The sequence below is a fragment of the Opisthocomus hoazin genome, chromosome 12, assembly GCF_030867145.1.
Source record: "Opisthocomus hoazin isolate bOpiHoa1 chromosome 12, bOpiHoa1.hap1, whole genome shotgun sequence".
In the NCBI taxonomy this organism is placed as follows: domain Eukaryota; kingdom Metazoa; phylum Chordata; class Aves; order Opisthocomiformes; family Opisthocomidae; genus Opisthocomus; species Opisthocomus hoazin.
In genome coordinates this window covers 12,814,846-12,834,172 of record NC_134425.1, presented here as the reverse complement: position 1 = coordinate 12,834,172, position 19,327 = coordinate 12,814,846, and the positions used below count along the sequence as shown (strand labels likewise).

The 19,327-nt window shown below is 43.3% G+C and overlaps 1 protein-coding gene across 1 annotated transcript in view; it reads right to left on the bottom strand.

Moving 5' to 3' along the window:
- Positions 1-15,611, bottom strand: part of LOC104338255 (neural-cadherin) — a 67,374-nt gene extending 51,763 nt beyond the window's left edge. Inside the window, 3 exon segments of the mRNA XM_075433994.1 lie at positions 2,134-2,359; positions 3,237-3,434; positions 14,588-15,611. Of these exon segments, the coding sequence (XP_075290109.1) occupies positions 2,134-2,359; positions 3,237-3,434; positions 14,588-15,611 (1,448 nt within the window).
- Between the last annotated feature and the right edge of the window lie 3,716 nt (positions 15,612-19,327).

The following is a 19,327-nucleotide window of genomic DNA, read 5'->3' as shown; positions in this document are numbered from 1 at the left end:
ACCTTCTTCTACAGTAGTGATAGTTTTCAGGCAGGAAACTAAAAGATAAAGTAAGATGCAAAAGATTCATTTTAATAATAGCATGGTAAGTTTGCTGCTCCAGTCTTACCATCCTAAAGTTTCAACAGCTAACTGCAAAAGGATAAAAGCCAGTCAGAAACAGTGTGCATGTTACAGGTTATACACGGCATATGTTTTCAGCTCTTTTCTTTTTTCCGCTGAAAAATGTGTTTAAAGTCTTTAAGTGGGAAAAACTTGCAGTATGAAGTAAAAGAAGAAATTAAAAAATAAATATTTTTAAAGGGTATAAAAGAGAATACTAATTCCCCAAGTGTCTGTTGCTTTATCAAGCAGGTTTCTTTGGAAAAAGAACTCCGTCTCCCAGGAGAATCCAGCAACATGTATGATCCAGTGACAACTACATTCTAAAAGACATAACTCTTTTTGTCCGAACACCTTTTTTCCCCTCGTATTTCTATGCCGCTGTCTTCTCACTTGCCTCAGGGTGCAGTACCGAAACAATGGAAACAGTTGCCGTAGGCCATTATCTCACTTCAGTCTTTGTCTGTATTTTCCTATGATGTGGCCTCACAGTCAGTTTCAGCCAGCTCCAAGACCGTGGTCCTGCCAACAGGAATTATTTTGCCCTCCTCCTAACTCCCTACCCTGGCTGCATGTTCACGCCAGCCCTCCTCTCCTGTCAGCACCGAAAATCACAAGGCCATGCTGTGAGGATGTTTAACCACCCAATTGAAAACTTTTTTTTCTTTTTCTGGCTTTATCTCTCATCGGATCAGCCTGCCCATGCAGCTAGCACTAGTGGCAGACCAAAGGAAGAGACAGATTTAGCAACGCTCCTCTACTCAGCAGCAGTCTTAAATCAGCCTACAGCTGTGAAGCCCCAAACCCACAAATCCAGTGTATGACAGCAACTCTGTTTTCCTGCATACTTGTGTAATTGGTCCACTTTAAGTATCAGAACTTTAGATTTCTACACAGATTTTCATGACTATTTCTGGTCAACACGTAACAGGAAACTACTTTCACTGGGTGCATTGTTTATATCTATATCTCTTCTGACATAATAACAACTGCATTAAATACATAATTCCTTATGTTTATTATGAAGTAATTTGACAAACTGATTAATCTACTATCATCTTAGGTGTGCAAACCTGTTTTTAAATAGTGACAAAAAACACTTATAAAGAATTTCATTATTTTTAATCCTAAACATCATTGAACCCAAGATGGTTAGATATTGTAGCATTTCACTATTCTTACACTTCTTTTATGCCTGTGCTATTTCAGTTTATTGCAGTTTCAAAGAAAAACCTTGCTATCTACTATTAACAGCTGCTTTTTGTTTTATCTTAACACATCTTGGTTATTTAGACATGTAAAACTCAATGCTGTAGATTGTACAGCAAAATACAACACTACCAATACCTTAATATGAATCACAGCTGAACAGCCATACAAGGAAGACGTTTATTGTGCAAAAGTATTCTTGATCCAACTGGAAGAGGAAAAGTTTGCCATAACAACAAAACCATTTGGGACAGACGGAACCAACTGCGTGTTTTGCTGGACCTATGTTACTAACATTTTCTGTGACATTTAGATCCATGTGGTTAGACAAAGGATGGCAAAATAAAAAGACAAGTTTTGTGGCATTTTCATTTTTGCTCAGTTTGTCACCGTTACTAATGAAGACAAAGACAGCCTTTCATTTTTTCTGATTTTCACTTGATGGAAAAGACATTTCTCCAAATTTCACACTTAAAATTAATATGTTCTTTTGCACTGGGATATCTTTCTCCATGATGTAACAGTTCTAATTTTCAGACAAAATGCAGAATACAAATTAAGACACAGTCAACATCTACTAATACTTTCCGTATCATTTTAAAAAGCAAGGAACTGTAATTATTCAATACCACTTTTCTGTACAAAAGTTTGACTAAAAAATACATCAATCAAACTGTATCTTGACCACTTCCATTAAGATACCTAAATTGCTACTCACAGTATCTATTTAGGATTCACAAACAACACTGAAGCTTTGGGGAGATCAAACAGAAGTTCAAGTAGGAACACAATCTCACTGCGTTATTTTTAACTGTTACTTACGATTTTTCTTGTGGCGTACTTTCAGGCACATTAACAAAGTATGATATGTTGGTGAACTGTGGTGGTCGAAATCCAGCAATTACAGAAACAGAGGCTGGAGACCCTCTGTTTCCAAGTTTATCTGCTGCTAGTGCAGTCAGCAAATACTCCTTGTCCCTCATCAATGGCAAACCTGTCGTTTTAATCCAGCCAGTGTCCTTCTCAACTTCAAACCTGTCTTCACCACCTAAAAAGAACAAATCGACAAACTTGTCAGCTAGAACATTGTTACTTGATTAAAATTAAGATGAGAATATGGTATCAATTCCCAAGTTGGTTTTGGCTTAGAATCAGCATGCACACAGAAGTTCAAAAGTTTGTTTACAAATTAAAAATCAGTAATTATATTTATGATTATGTTTCTAAGTTGCTTTTTACTTCTCTGGGCAATTACCACTCTTCTTTATCCTCCAATAATTTGCTGTTGTTGGACCCTAAGTATCCCTTACTAGAAAACACCCTGCTAGAGTCCAGGCCGAGAGGAACAAATTCACATTTGGAGCGGTATTGCTACTCCCCTTCTGCTTAGACAGTTTTGAACTATTACTGAAGTTTCTTTAAGACCCCAAAAAAGAAAATTATTGATGAGTCTGTACTAGCTTTGCAAAGCTAAGGCACAAGTGAGACCCTTAAAAATTTGTCAGAAATTAACCAGAAGCATGACTCCTGCAAGGCAAAATGAACATTAACCCTCTCCACCCAACAAACTGTGCTCCAGTACTGCCCTATCCGATAAGCAGGACGTTCAGCAGAGAGGTACTGACTGCCACTGCCATTGCCACCCCTCGCCAAAGCCATGAGGAGTACTGACTGCTCCGGTCCCTGTCATGCCCCAGGGGCCAAGATGGGCAGGAACCCAGTTTTGCAGGGAAAACACACTTCCAATGTGGCAAATCTGTCCATACCCTCAATAAAAGTTGATTTTTCTCACACACAGAGCTGAAGGCTTACAAAACTTTTTCAGGAGGAAGGGAAGATCTTTCACTAACGAAACTGAGGATAAAAGACAAAAAAGTCACAATAGCGCAGCCTAATACACAGGGAATGAGAGCGTTAAAATTTACCTTCCAAGAGAAAATATTCTACAGCTCCGTGAATCCCTTCATCTGCATCCACAGCAAGCAGCTTGTACACTTCAGTGCCTCCCGCAGCTTCAGGGGAAACCACAGCCAAAAACGGAAAGGGCTCCATGGCCCATTCAGGTACGTTGTCGTTCACATCTGTCACAGTCAGTGACAAGTGCACCAAGTACCCATCCTTTCCTGATGGTCACAGAAAAATGAAGAAACACTTAGGCAGCTACTCAATGGCTCTCAGAGTAACAAAAACATGTATCAATTCCTGAGTGTGTATTGTCTGCAATATTTTGGGCATGTAATCCAGAAAAACTTGGGGTTTAAGGCTCTTCTGCAATTAACAGCATCCAGACACAACGGGGGGCGGGGGGGGGTGGGGGGGTGGAATATCCAGTGCAAGTACTGCTGAACTGCAAGCTCGAGGACACCTGTGTTACACACTACTAACAACTCGTTTTAAGAAAGATCATACATTCTTAAATTTTCAAAATTTAAATACACGTCTTCTGAAAAGTTTTTTTGCTGAAGAAAAAAAAAGTATCAAATACTTTGTTTATGCAATGATTACCACAATTCTGAATTTTGAAAATTAAATATTTGTTGCCAAAAAAATTCTAACCGATCTACCCTAACTATTGATTCTCCTGGTTAGAAAGCTCACTGAAATCCCAATATGGTTTTCACATCTATTAAAGATGAAATGCTTTTAAAAACCAAACAAACAAAACCCCAAAAGCAAACCACCACAGAATGGAACTATTCAAGACTCGACAACAGAAGATCCTTAAATAGCAAGGAAAAAGCATTTGTTCTACCTCTGCCATAATTAAATCACTCAGTTAAGGCAGTAGAGCTCCTGAACAAGTGATAAATATCAGACAGGTATGGCTGAAAAGGTGACAGAAAGGAAAAGAGTCAGACTGAAGAAACTGCTGAAATCTCCAGGAATGGAGTTAAGCATTCCTGTTAAAGGAAGAAAAGGTGGGAAAATATCTGGGGCGAAGAAAGTTTCTGAACACAAGACCAAAGGATAGGATTAAAATCTTCATGTTCCAAAGAAAGCAAAGTGATACAGAAGACAGAAAGCCTTTTTCTGCTTAGTAACTGTACGCACACTTTCGACTGAAAAAAATGCTTCCTCCCATCACACACAGCTAGCTCCGATTTTGCAGCAACTTAGCTGGGGTAACACAAGACTGTGACAAAGCATGTGGGTTTTTTGTAACTGATATCTACCAGTAACATCATGGAAATAATATAAATACAATTTAGGCCTTTTGGCCAACTTGACTCCAAGTGGACTGGCACTGAACTTGTAAAGTTTTGCTAGAGAAGCCAACCTGAATGTTGCTGCAATCCATATTTAGTGCCTCTGACTCCAGAAAAGCGGTGTATGCACACCCTGTCTGACTCTGAAAGCAGTACAACTGCACTGACATGGCACTATGCCCCAGCTAACCAGCCTGGGGAAGTGAAAGGGAATGTGGTCCTGGTAAAAACAACTGTCTATATTTACAACACGATTTATTCACAAGTTTAATAATGGATGTAAAGTCAGAATTTTTAAAGTTGATGGTGTTAATGCTTGATTTCAGTATGTATTTATTATTTACACATACATGAAAAACATATCTACACACACATGCATTTATTTTAAAAATAGCTTTTCTGGAACTGAAACAACATATATCTTTCACATCAGTCTCTTGCAAGCTTCAGCTTTTCATAATTATGAACCTCTGTCTGATGGCAAGTGGCATATTTAGTACACTGTCTCATAATCTGAAATCTGTAAACAACCAGTAAGTGGATTGTCGTAAACAAAACCCCTTGGTGCCGAGATTAACAAAGTCAAATATAAGTTTCTTAATTTAGATTCCCGAAACTTAATCCATCATGACCTTTGAGTACTTTCTGTTCTTAACCAGAAAATTCTCTTAATAGAAAAATCAGCATTCACCCAAGATAATCACAGTTCTTCTTAGCTAAACTAGTAAAACTGTAGTAATTAATCTGAATTTTAGAACTGTGAGTACATCGCTCTTTTTTTCCTTTCTCTAAAGAGCAACTGAAATTGTATTGACAATAACTTGTTAAATCCAAATTAATGTCTTTGCATTTATATTCTGTACTCAGAATCTAATGTTCCAGGGAATATAATATTAGCTTAAGATAGGCACATATGAAAAAACAGTGGCTAAAGCAAACCCAAACTTTTAGTTTACATAACAGTAAATCACAGAAGCAATCAGTTTCCTGAAAAAGAACCTTAAATATGCCTTGCATCACCATAGAACATGGATACACACAACACGCATTTTTACACTTTCTTTGACAAATTCTCAGTTACCACGTACATCTAAGTCTTACAAAGTCTTCTCAACTCTGAGACGAATTGTATGTGTTATGTATTGCACTTCTGCAGTCAGAAGCGTTGGGAGGCCTGGTTTGAGGACGCTCAATTTGGTGTCTCTAACCAAACATTCTGTATAACATTGCATGTGAAGTCAAAGTTTCCAAACATAAACTCAAATTGCCTCATTACAAAAAAAGACTGACACTAAGGTGAGACTACTGTAGCCACACCGCTGTTCTCGTAGTCACACCGGTATAATTCCCTTCAGCATTCAGACTGGCTCTGAAAGCAGCTGCATGCTTTCTCCTCTGTATAGCAGAAAAGAAGCCAGAAGGAGCACCAAACAAATCATCCAAAAACCATGATGTAAAAAGCAGCAACACGGATTGAAACACACCACGACAACCCACAACAGGGTAAGTTCTAAATAAGAAGTGCCAAACGAGATCAGTGTCTGCTTGAACACTCCAAAGATTTTAATTAAAAGGTTGTCCGAAAGGAGTAAGTGCAAAAGGGTGACATTAGCATAAAAATTGCCTGTCTCTTCTCAAAAGAACAGGTCTTGTGGAATTTTGTAAATACCCACTAATAGCTTCTTCTGCCTGGGCATACTGCAGGCTCAAAATAGCAAGCACTGAATTAGAAGCTGAGTTAAGAACCTTTGAAAATCTGCCTCTAATAGCAAGATCTATCCAGGATTTGAATGCCACCTTGGTAACCCTGCCAGGAGTAGAAAGGGTACTGATTTTTGTCTCTCTGGAGTCTGAAAATCAGTACTGTAACCAATCCGTGAACTCCTTCTGTTTCAAGTTCTGCTAAAGTTCTTAACATGCATGTATTCCTCTATCAAAAAATAAGTCACAATAACTGATTTTTATTGAAAAAGTAGTAATAAACACAGATACAAATTCCACTTTTGTCACTTACTGATTGCCAGTTCACTGAACGTTAATATGCTACCACTTTGGAATATAAACCTAAACACATGAAAGATAGATGGAAAATCATTATTAATTTTAATTTTCCAGAAAAAGAAAAGTAAAAATAGAAACCTGACCATGGCACATCATATATAAACATTTATATTCATAATCACTAAACTGAAGCCTATTTGTACCACACAGAACTCTTGTCATGAGGGCTATGAAAAAGTAAGAACCTTCTCTGGAGAGTGCACTGCTATTACAGGGAGAAAGGGCACTAGGCTGAGACTTAACAAAAAAATATCTGCAATAGGGATGAAAGACTGACGAACTTCTGTTTCCCTTTCAAACTGTGCTGAAGACTAAGCTGACATATAGACAAAGCCTTCCTTATCTGTTTCGACCCTCTTCTGCTCTATCGACTGCTTATCTCAAGGCTGGCACTTCCTTAACACTGACTTTTATATGCAATACCCATTTAAAGAAAAAAAAAAAAAATTACATGCATAAGATTAATCATCTAAGACAATCAAATTTCCTATTTAAGAAATTATTGTAGAATCATAGGATGGCTTGGGTTGGAAGGGATCTTAAAGACCATCCAATTCCAACCCCCCTGCCAGGGGCAGGGACCCCTTCCACCAGACCAGGTTGCTCAGAACCCCGTCCAACCTGACCTTGAACCCTGCCAGGCAGGGGGCAGCCACAACTTCTCTGGGCAGCCTGTGCCAGGGCCACACCACCCTCAGAATAAAGACTTTCTTTCTTACATCTCATCTAAGTCTACCCTCTTTCAGCTTAAAGCCATTACCCCTTGTACTATCACTACAGGCCCCTGTAAAGCAGTCCCTCTCCAGCTTTATTGTAGGCCCCTTCAGGTACTGGAGGGCTGCAATCTGGGATCCCAGGAGCCTTCTCTTCTCCAGGCTGAACAGCCCCAGCACTCTCAGCTTTTCCTAACAGCAGAGGGGTTCCAGGCCTTGCACCATTTTTGTGGCTTCCTCTGGCCCCGCTCTAACAGGTCCATGTCTGTCCTGTGCTGAGGGCTCCAGAGCTGGATGCAGGACTCCCGGGGGGGTCTCACCAGAGCAGGGCAGAATCCCCTCCCTTGGCCTGCTGTCCACACTGCTGGGGATGCAGCCCAGGGTACGGTTGGCCTTCTGGGCTGCAAGCGCACACTGCTGGATCACATCCAGCTTTTTGTCCACCAGCACCCCCAAGTCCTTCTTGGCATGGCTGCTCTCAACCTCTTCATCCCCCAGTCTGTATTTGTGCTTGGGATTGCCCCAACCCGCATGCAGGACCATTACACTTGCCTTTGTTGAACTTCATGAGGTTCACGACCTCTTTTATCAGAAAAAGGAAAAAAAAAAAAGTGGAGTTTATGCCTGAAACGCTGCACATTATTCAATACCGTATATTATTAATTGAATCAAAAGGAAACTGTCTTCATAATACTGAATTTGTCCCCTCTTTACACCAAAACACTTTGAAGTCAAAGGAAAATTTACTGTCAGCTAAGTCTCTGTCTCTCTTTTATTCTAAAACCTGAACTCAAACACAGCAAGGAGTTTTAAAGATATTGTAGCTACAAATCTGGACACTACACTTCTGAAACTAACTGAAAAAAAAGAGAGGTTAGGAAAAACTGAAATAAAGCTATTTCATAATCAAATGAAGTGTAACATAATTGCCATGTCAGTCAGAGAATCATTGTCCAACTGGAGATGTTACAAACCAGTACTGAGGAAGATCCTATCCATTCATTCTATAATTTACTACTTCCATCAGATCAACAGATTTGTGCTGAAATTTAGTTAGATCTTTAAAAAAAAAAAAAAGAAAAAGCTTATTTCTTTAGCAGAAACTGAACGTTTGAGATAATAAACAGCCCGAAGATCTAAACAGCTTTGTTGTTCGAGTCCCAGTAGTCTCACAAAGATCTTTTTAATCTGACTGCTTGGAGTAGACAGCATATGGTATCAAAACATTCAGACTGAATAAACATCAACATGGCGCTCTAAACCTTCCCCCGATATTCCTTGCTACCACAAATAAGTCACATTCCAAACCTGTAAACCTATAGTTGTCCCTAATGCACACAGAACGTATGTTTTCTTTTGACTTAATAGCATGAAACCCACTGCAGTTTAATGAAACACATCTGCTGCATAATAGATGATGACTTCAACTTAAGCCCAGCTTGATGTGTAACTGTTAACACAGTTGTAATTCATAAAAGAGGTAGTAAGAATGGTAAAAGACAAAACATCACCCAGAAGCTCCTTAATTCTTAGGGATGATGCCCACAGAATCAATACAGCTAGTAAAGGACTAAGGCCTCAGATAAAATTAAAACCGATGATCCTTGGCTTCCAAGCATGAAAACCGCCGTGGTTTAAAATATATATAACTTTAAAATTGGTATCTCCACTCTATATGTCAATTTAACCAGGACAAACATACTTAAAATATAAGTGACTGCTGTTAACTATTTGGAAGGCGTGTCAAACATCACCCTTAGCAAATCCTCTGATAAGAAAAAAGTGAACGACGGGATTACAAAGCTAATGCCCATAGATGAAGTAAAGTCAAAGGAGCTTGAGACAACAGAGGATTAGAGAGACGGGATCTTTCATGCACTTCCCCCAAGCATTAATGGAATAATAACGGCTCCTTCTCAAATTAAGTGCTAGCTCTATGTTAAGATATTAATGTGTATGACAGTATAAGAAATTTTGTCTTCTGTTGACTGTGTAAAAATTTGAAATAGTATTATGCTTTTGTGGAGGATAAATAATTGTGTCCCAACAAGTTAAATGGGATAAAAATCTGAAATGATACAGAAAACATGAGCATAATCATCACTTCTTCAAGCAAGGTTAACTGAAGACTATAGCCCAGGGCTGAGTGACCAGCAGGTCACTAGAGGAATTTGCTCACCAAGGACCACATGCCAAAAAACATGAAGTTAAGTCCTGAAATTTTTGAATTCCGTTTAGCATCTTGTTGGTCAAACTAACGTATGAGTTTTTCCTTGTGTTTCTCTTTGGTTTGCAGTTGTAGAGTTTGTAAGTGAGGGTTTTTTGTAGTTTGGGGTGTTTTTGCGGGTTGGTTTTTTTTTGCCAACATATTTGTAAATTATTGAAAATGTAAATATTGTTGGGCTGTATTTCAATTTCAAATGAGTGGTTTGAGCTGTCAAGATTGAATTTTCTGCCCAATGTCCAGGAAGAGCAATTTCAGCCCTTAAGGTAGTCAGGGTGCAGATAGTATTATATACAAATGCACATACACTGCTGCTGAAGTTGCAGAATTTAACTGCCAAGGAGCAGCAAGGGCAAGCTGCTCAGCAGGGTAAGGTGCCATGGGAGTCAGGGGTGACAGGAAGGCAGGCAGGGACCTCACTGTCACCAAGCTAGAGCAGCAGAGCAGGTCCCAAGATATCAGCCTGGTTCATCCGGCAGTCCGGCGGGGCAGGTCTCGGGTCCAGCGGGAAGCCACGGCAGCAAGGCAGTGTCAGGGTCAGCAAGGTGCATGGCCAGGCACAGCACATGCCTGGGGGAGCTGGGGAGAAGACCTGAGCTTAAGCGCAGCTTCCAAGACATGGGGCAGAGGCCGCAGATGAGGCTTGTGTCATCTGTTTGATCCCAGGTTAGCTGGCCGCATTGTGTTGGAGCTGGCCTTGAACACGGGCAGCCAAACCCCGGGAGCAGGGAGCTGCAGGACCCGTTACTGCACTCCAAGACCTGACAATCATGTTGGACAGGTCAGCCCTACTCTGAAAGGTAACATCGTACCAACCTATGAAAACTATTAGGCTTGACTGATCTGTGATCTCTATCTCTTAAAACTGACTTCTGCCTGGTTTTAAACCTTCCTTGTAAGAATTCATTCAAGGAACTCACTTGAAGTTGAACTACCAAAGAAGACAGCATCTCCTCTCTTGTCCAGAGCATGGAATTATTATTCTTCCACAAGTACATCAGAACCCACACTATAAAAAAGGACTTCGCACTACAGGTCCAGATTTTACTGTTGCTGCTTTCCAGTAACTACTGTTTCCAGAAAACATATAAACTATGTTAAAACTAAGCCTACAAACTATCAAAATGGCCACAAAAAGATACAAAGTGAATAAATAGAACTAGTAAGGTACTAGTTCTACAGGTTGTAGAAGAACTACAGGTTGTAGTTAATTTTACTGTAGCACTAAAATACACAAAATAATTACTTATTATTTCAAAGAATACCAAACAAATCATGGAAATTCTTTGGCATCTACATTTAAAAAAAAAAAAAAATTATAACCAAAATATGTCCAGTCAAAAAGTAACTACAGCATGTAGCTGCAGTGGTAGTGACAATAGTGATAACAGCAATTTGTCCACATCACTACAATAAATCTTAAAGCTCAGCTGCAGCTTTGCCAAAAAACCCAACCCTGCATGCCAGAGTTGTTCATGCTGCAAATGCCCCTCAAAGCTACCCCTGATGCAGGAAAATGCACGCTAGCGCCAAGCCTGTGGTCACACCTTGCAGTCCTACCAAGAAATACTCCACGCAGCAATGAGTGAATCTGACTTTGATAGTTACTTCCCATCCCAAGTGGCATGAGCTAGGTTAGCTCATACCTCCAATAAGCTGCAACTCAGAACAAGAAAACCCTTCTTACTCTGTGATCGCGTGGAAGATTGTCTGGATATTGAGATGCTAAAGGTCTGGTTGCATCTGGAACAGTATTTACTTCAATGGAACACTAGCGCTGTACACATTGCCGTGTTGATTATCCATGACAGAATTGAAAGGAAGCAAACAGAAAAGTATTTAAAATGTTATTTTAGCTGAAGAGAAAAAATAAAGAAACATGCAGCCTGCTCACATTCTTTGTGCTCCTCTGAATAAAAATTAATTCAGGAACAGGACATCTCTTACACAGTCTCATTTATGAACTAATGCATCAGGGCTGTCACATCAACAAAGAAGAAATGCTGCTGATCATTGCCTTATTTCCAAATACCACTCTTGTGGCTACTATCTTGAGAATGCTCCACTACCAAAAAAAAACCACACAGTTTTTCTTCCTAGAGATGTATTAGGACCACTTGTGCCACAATACTTTTAAGCATTCTTTACTGCTTGAGACAATGAAGTGCACACTACAAATGTATCATAATAAACTACACTGAAAAGATAACGGACAAAGAGCACACACTTGATATGCTAAAGGATCTAAAAATTTTGTCTTATCCTCGACATCATTGCCTGGGTTGAAGAAGAGATGAATGTCAGATTTAATTATTGGTTAATTTTCAGCTACCAGACAGCAAAAATTAGAGGGGTATAAAATGAAAAATATATTAATGGAATTAATACAACTTTATACCACTTGAACATGAATTAACATCTGATACCATAAGCTCTAATACCAGAAAAACACAGCTGCTGAAATATTTGTGGTTATGTACAATGTAAAATGAGCCAGCAGAAATGTTAAAAGCAAAGCAAACAAACTGGATAAAGAACTTGAACTTACACTTTTATTCACAACAGAATTCAGTGTAACCATCTCCACACTTTAACTCATCCTGAGAGCTCACTTGTGTAACTACTGGGGTTTTTTTCCTGGACCTTTCACAATATTCTATATCTTCCTTATTTCAGACTAATTAAAATATCTAGTTCTGCTACCTATCTTTCTCCCTCTCCTATTCCATCCTTTGGGTTATCTTTTCTCATATTACTGAAGTTTGGATTGCGAGTAAGGAAAGTGACATAACTCTCTAAAAATGTTCAAATACCTATTTATTTTAACTCCTATAAAACAAGAATGTAAGCATTCTGCAACTTAAGGGAGTTTTAGAGGTGTCAAGTCATTATTAACGTTTATCTGATAAAAAACAGTACTAATAAAGGTGTGTTTTTTAATTTAGGCTCCTTTAAACAAAGTTAAAATCACTAGCATCTAAAGCACACCATTTGTACTGTTCACAATTAACTGCCATCTGCCTAGTCTCTGAGAGTCAGAATCTAGTTCTACACATTTCTTAGAGATTATTATATCACTACTTCATACAAGTATCAGTAATATGTCAGGCTAGTGGGAAACACTCCAAACTATTTAGTAAAACTACAGGATGGTGAAAAAAATCCCTGACAGTTAAAGTGGGTTCTTTTTTTTTTTTTTTAACTGGGTTAGCAAGTATTGCTTTGGAAACCAAATCCCTGGCGTGACAGTGACAAGCTTTGTTCCAGGCAGTCTCAGACTTCTACGTTCAGAATAGATAAGAGCAAAAACAATCACACATACGAGACTAGCAGTCATCAGGGGGCAAGGTTAGCTACCACTTCTCCAACAACATCTTGATCCTGACAGAAGGAGCCGTGACACCAACGAAGGGCTGAAGCGTCGGCTACGCAACAGAGTGGGTGAACATCTCAGAAACATGCTCGGCTCAACCCAATAGATTTTGTCACTGCCGTCGAGTAACAACATCCCCTTTGGCATGCAGCCTTGCTCAAGACTGAGTAGCAAAGATAGGAACCAGAAAGGGTCTGTGATTTGGAAACTGGTCTATTGACCTCTTGGCTCAAGCTGGAACAGAGCGCAAAGCCAGGACAAGGAACTGACATCAATACGCCACAGCAACAGGCATGACAAAAACCAAGCGAGAATGACAGAAAGATCCAAGAGTTGTTTCTCAGGACCCGAGTGAAATGAGCTGGTGATTTAGCGGGCTTCTCAGGGGGGAGCGCCCATGTCACTGAAACTGTCAGCACTAATTAGAATCCCTGCAGGCATCTGCAGGGATTCAACAGACACCACAGAATAAACCACCTCTCACTGCAATGGGCTGCTGCTCGGCCAGAAGACAGCTGAGATGAGGGACAGGAACGGCATGGGAAGCTTTCAGTCTCCCCCGCCTGTGCTGCTCTGTGGCTAACAGAAGTTACTGTGAGCAACTGCATTGCTGAGAAGTTAACAGTTTCCACAAGCACCAAAAGTCACATAATACAAAACCCTTTCTAAACCTTTCCGAGATGAAATCAAGGCAACCATTTCTGCCGATACAATTTTCTCCAGAACACTCACATCCTAGACAATCTTCAGGACATTGTTGCAGTCACAAGTAAGATGAAAATAACAAGGAACATGGTGAACGTACACAGATATCCACCATGTGGTGAATTAAAAATACGTATGAACTAAGCTCTATTTCCATAGGTGAAAAGTATTAACTGAGATGACAATTAAAAATTAAAAAACAATTTTAAAAACTAATAGATGTAATCAGACAGAGAGAAATGAAATGAGCTATTCTGTTTAACTTGAGTCAGCCCCCGCCAATGATAACAATGACAAACACTCCATCCTAACGGTGCACATTGGACTCCCTGGATTTTTAAAAAAGGAACAGGCACATAAACACAAAGGCAGCAGTCCTGCAAATCTCACATCACGCTTGTGAGTCAAACACACCTAACTTCAATAACGCCTCAGTGACTTCAGCTGCATCCTTCGTCGGACTAAATGACGCACAGAGGTCCCTTCCAACCCCTACCATTCTGTGATTCTGTGGGAACATTTTGATAGAAAGCAGTTGCGTGCAAGAAGGGTGGTACACCTAGCAGGCTTTGTGTCACTGTGTGCGCAGCATGGGTAACACTCTTTGGTACACCATTACCCGCGAATTTTCCAGGCTGCTCGTCAATGACACTAAGGACTTTAACAGGTGGAACAGCTCGGTTCCGACCGCCGCCTCGCTGCTGCCAGCACCTGACGCGGCTGCACAGCCCGTGTTCACTAACCCACCTCACGCTTCTTGCGTGCTGTAACTTACGGTGCTGTAACCACCCACGGACTCAGAGGATGGAAACTGCACCCCACAGCACCACAGCTCCCGACGCCAGGCCGTCGCCACGCGCCCGCTGCCCGTCACCCGGGGGCTCTCCGCTCCCCAGCGGACAGCAGCCCTCCTCCGGCCCCCGCCCTGCGCCAGGCCCGGCTCCCGCTCGCAGCTGCCGCCGCGGGCCCGCCGCGCCCTCACGCCCGCACCTACCTCGGCGCTCCCGGACGCGGACGAGGAGCTCCCAGGCGGCCACCGCCTCCCTGTCCAGCGCGGCCGCCAGCGTCACCGCGCCGCTCCCCCGCTCCACGCGCACAGGCGACTCCTCGGCGGGCGGCGACAGCAGCTCGAAGCGGGCGGAGGCGAAGCGCGCCGAGGCCAGCGTCGCCAGGAGCCCGCCCGGCCGGGCGTCCTCGGGCACGGAGAGCGCCAGCGGCGCGGCGGGGGGCGGCGCGGCCCGGCGGCGGCGGCGGCGGGTGGCGGCGCGCGGCGGCGGCAGGCGCGCGGGCTGCGGCAGCACCTCCAGCTCGAGCGGCTCGCTGCGCAGCGCCGGCCGCCCGCGGTCCCGCGCGTAGAGGCGCAGCGGGATGGGCGCGCGGCGGTGGAGCAGGGAGCGCACCAGCAGCACGCGCCCGCTGCGCGGCACCACGAAGAAGTGGGCGCTGCGCGGGAGGGCGAAGTAGCGCAGCTCGGCGTTGGCGCCCGCGTCCGCATCCTCGGCGCGCGCCTGCCACACCTGCGACTTCAGCGCCAGCGTCTCCTCCACCCGGAGCCGCGTGACGCCGGCGCGCGGCCGGCCCACGAAGCGCGGCGCGTTGTCGTTGTCGTCCAGCACGCGGACGGTGAGGGCGGCCAGCTCGGCGGCGGCGCGCGGCGGGCAGCGCTGGCAGCACAGGCCCAGGCGCAGCGAGTAGAGCGCCCGCGCCTCGCGGTCCAGCGGCCGGCGGGTGCGCAGCTGCACGCGGGCGGAGCGCGCGTGCAGCGACACCTGGAAGTGCTCGTGGCCCTCGCCCAGCAGCTGCAGGCGCCAGCGGCGGCCCCGCACCTCGGCGCACCAGGGCTCGCGCCCCAGCCGAGTCAGGGGGATGCTCAGCCCGCCCACGCGCGTGCCCGCCGGGCGGTTCTCCGCGACGTGACCGCCGAACGAGGGGCTCCGCCGCCGCGCGCCGCGAGCCGCGGCCAGAGCGCAGCAGAGCAGCAGGCAGCCGGCCGCGCGCCGGGCTCCGCCGGGCACCATGGCGGCTGCGGGCGGCAGCGGCTGCCGGGCGGGCGGCGCGGCGCGGCGAGGTGAGGTGAGTTGGCGGGAGGGGCCGCGGGGCAGCGCCGGGGCCGGGGCAGGTCCCGCCCCCACCCGGCCCCCTCCCGCAGGCTGCCCCGTGCCGCTGGCGTAGCGCGTCCCTGCGGGTTAACCGCGCGCTCGTCCTCCCTGTGCGGCGATCGCCCTTACCTTCCCGGTCTGGTTTCGGCTGGGACAGCGCTCATTTCTTCCCGGTAGCTGCGGTGTCCGGGATGCCGGTAACGCGGACGTGTTCCGTTGTGGGTATGAAATCGAGGCCTCTTTCCAGCCTGCCGTGCTCGGCTGAGGAGCAGCTGCGCCGGAGCGCAGCCAGGCAGCGTGCCGTGCCATGGGCGCCGTGCTCAGTTTGTGAGCGGGGGTTGCCTGGGGGACAGGGATCTGCTCCTCTCTTTGCCGTGAGTTCGAATCCTCTCTTGTCCAGGCGTTCAAACTTTGTCAGGACTTTGGTCTTTTTTGAGAATTTCGAGAAATCCATGATTTCAGGGTTCCACGATCGCTGCTCGGGGACAAACTGCGACTCAGTCATCAGGTGGTGAGAAAATCACACTGTATATAGTTTGTTTTGCGTATTCATTATCATCAGTATTAGTATTTCCTTCGTTATCTTACTCAACTGTCTTTATCTCAACCCCCAAGCTTCCCCTTTTGTCCATTTCTCCTCCCCATCCCGCAGGGGGAAGGAGAGGGGTGTGTGAGTGGCCGTCTGGTGCTTCATTGCCAGCTGCCAGGATAAACTACAACCCTCCCCAAGCCCCCCACCTTCCCCAGCAGCCATGTCCTTCGTCCACTGACTCTGGGCATCAGTACACAGGTGAGGTCCTGCAGGCTGTCCCATGTGTCAAACAGGCTCTCTCAGCACTCAGGTGTCTGCCGAAAATATTTCCCTGTAGATTTGTAGCTACCTACATATTATAAAATCCCAGTTTTGCCCTCAGCTTGTACTTGAGCAACGTCACCGACCTAGAGTTACATCTTTAGTCACAATTAATCAGCTCCCTAATACATCCAGATTTGTAAAGGTAGAACAAATTTTTTTAAAAGACATGTAGCTTAACTAGAGAATGTTTCTGGTAATAAAGAGAAAGAAATAGAATCCAACATTTATTTAACTGTGATGGATTTTTGGCATAAGTGAGTGAAACTAAAAAAGCAATAAAACTAAATCTCACCATCAAAGTTAACTGACTACATAAATCAGCTATGTTGCAGAAAAAATTACTACATTGAGTAGTTCCTCTTCAAAACAGAGTTGTGCTTTCAAGAATAAATTCAAACACAATATAAAACTGGTGTTAGGTATATTTATGTAGTACGTAAGTCACTTATTTAGTCCTAAGAGTTCTGAGATTAAAGAAAAGAAAAAAAATAAAAGATACTCTGTATTAGTCACATAACTCAAATTTTATGAGGCTGTGTGAATAATGGTTACTTTTCTTATAAAACAGACAGTGTATTTTCCTTATACTTCACACCCAAGACTGTGAAAAGCTTCATAAACATAATATTGTACCTTCCTGGTATCCATTTGGAGAAGCTGGTTGCCTTTAAGGGGAAATGGGAGTCCATCATCAAGTAGGAAGACTATAGGAGACTCAGAATGAAAAATCCAAGTGCTCTACTGTTACCGCAAAAGTGACCTTTGCCACTTCATCCTGAAAGTAATTGAGGAGATACAAATCATCAGCTTCACACATTAATATATTATCTCCATTTACACCTGACAATGTGCCTCTTCCAACCAAGCAGCATGCTGTTATCAGCCGTGGGGCAGCTGTACTCGCCTTCCCTTCCTTCCCTTTCACAAACAACAGTCAGCAGCAATTTCAGACTGACAAAAACCTCTTCAGGGCCCAAGGTAGGATCACTCTCTTATTCACCCACAGAATGGAACAGGCACAAGAACTTCCAAAAACACAACATCTATCCCCAACATGAATTGAAGAACAGAAGAGGGGATATAAGGCTGAGGAAACGCCACCTGAGGTAGAACAGTGCTACTGGTAAAGCTCTGGTGGCCCAGCAGAAAGGCAGAACCACTTACCTGAAATAAAATAAATTAATCTAGAGTGCTAAAGAGGAATTGTTTCTCCCATTCCTCAAATGTGCTTGAGATTTCAAGCATTTTCAGTTCTACTTTGGCATAAACCCCATAGTATTAAGAAGTTGCTTCATCTGAAGTCCAGTGCAGATGGGTATGTCTTGATTAGAATGAAATAATAAATGGGTTGATTATTATTAACTCTTCATTATAATTAGCAATAGTAATAATGAATATACATTCTTTAAGAAATTTGAAAATATTACACTTGTATTGATGTAGAAAGTTGAGATAATGCAAATTCTTAGGAGTAGTTTTCCTCACAGTGTTAAAATGGCCTTGAAATCTCTGTGTAAAAGCACCCTCCGATGTGCGATGGTCTCTTCAGTGCTTTTGTGGTGGCTTTTTTCTTTTTTTGGTCTTCTAATCTTATAAAAAGAAAATCTGTGCTATCTATGGATTCTGTATAGAACAAAGGGCAATACAGATTGAGATGGAAAGAACCTGTAACTTGGTCACAGATTTATAAGGCTCCAAAATAAAAGGAACTTTTCCAAGAGTTCCCTAACTAGTAGGATACTATGAAGAATCCACAACTAGTATTTGATCAAAATTTGATGAAACTATTTTGTGGGATCATTTTAGTGTGTTCTGTTTTCTGTGTCCACTAGGGTTACTCTGTGTAAAAACGTGTGAAAACATATCACGAACAGAACTACATTTTGAAAGGTCTTTCATTTCTGCATCCAAAATTCACCAGAGATTTTAATTAATTTAGACACAAATATGCTCAAAATGAGACTCTTCCATGGTTTCAAATGCAGAATTGAACCTACATAATTTTAATCAGCATGCGGACAGAAACCTCAGAGATTACACAAGGGTGTTTTAAGAAAATACAGACTTTATGCTGTTGTTTTTAAAAAAATAAGAGGTTGTTGATTTATATAGTTCACTGCCCTAAGGTAATCGCACACAAATACTTGAGACTCTAATCCTATTACTAACTCTGAAAATAAGTGACAATCTAAATCGGTGCCCGGGATACTTGTGCAGTCAGAATCCTTCTGCCTTCAGCCCTTCTCCAGAAGTCCTGACCGTATGGGCACTGACTTTGCAAGCTCCACAGCTCTTCTGTTGCACAAGTTTATTGAGATGGCAGATCTAGAGAGTATGATAAGCTTTACACATCTTTTGCTTCCTTTTCCTGACTGTTCAATAGTGGTCCCTGAGGTTACATCAGGGCTCTCTGAATGTTCCAGACCATTCTCCCTTTTATAGCAACTCCCTCTATTTCTGCTAGCTCCAGTTTGGCTTTGACAGTTAAGAAGCACCGGTTCTCACACTACACCAAGAATTCTTTTCTGGCTCCTGCTTCAAATTACCTATGTGCATCTTTTAATACAGTAATTATTACAGTAATGGGTTGGGGCAATCCCAAGCACAAATACAGACTTGGGGATGAAGGGGTTGAGAGCAGCCATGCCAAGAAGGACTTGGGGGTGCTGGTGGACAAAAAGCTGGATGTGATCCAGCAGTGTGCGCTTGCAGCCCAGAAGGCCAACCGTACCCTGGGCTGCATCCCCAGCAGTGTGGACAGCAGGCCAAGGGAGGGGAT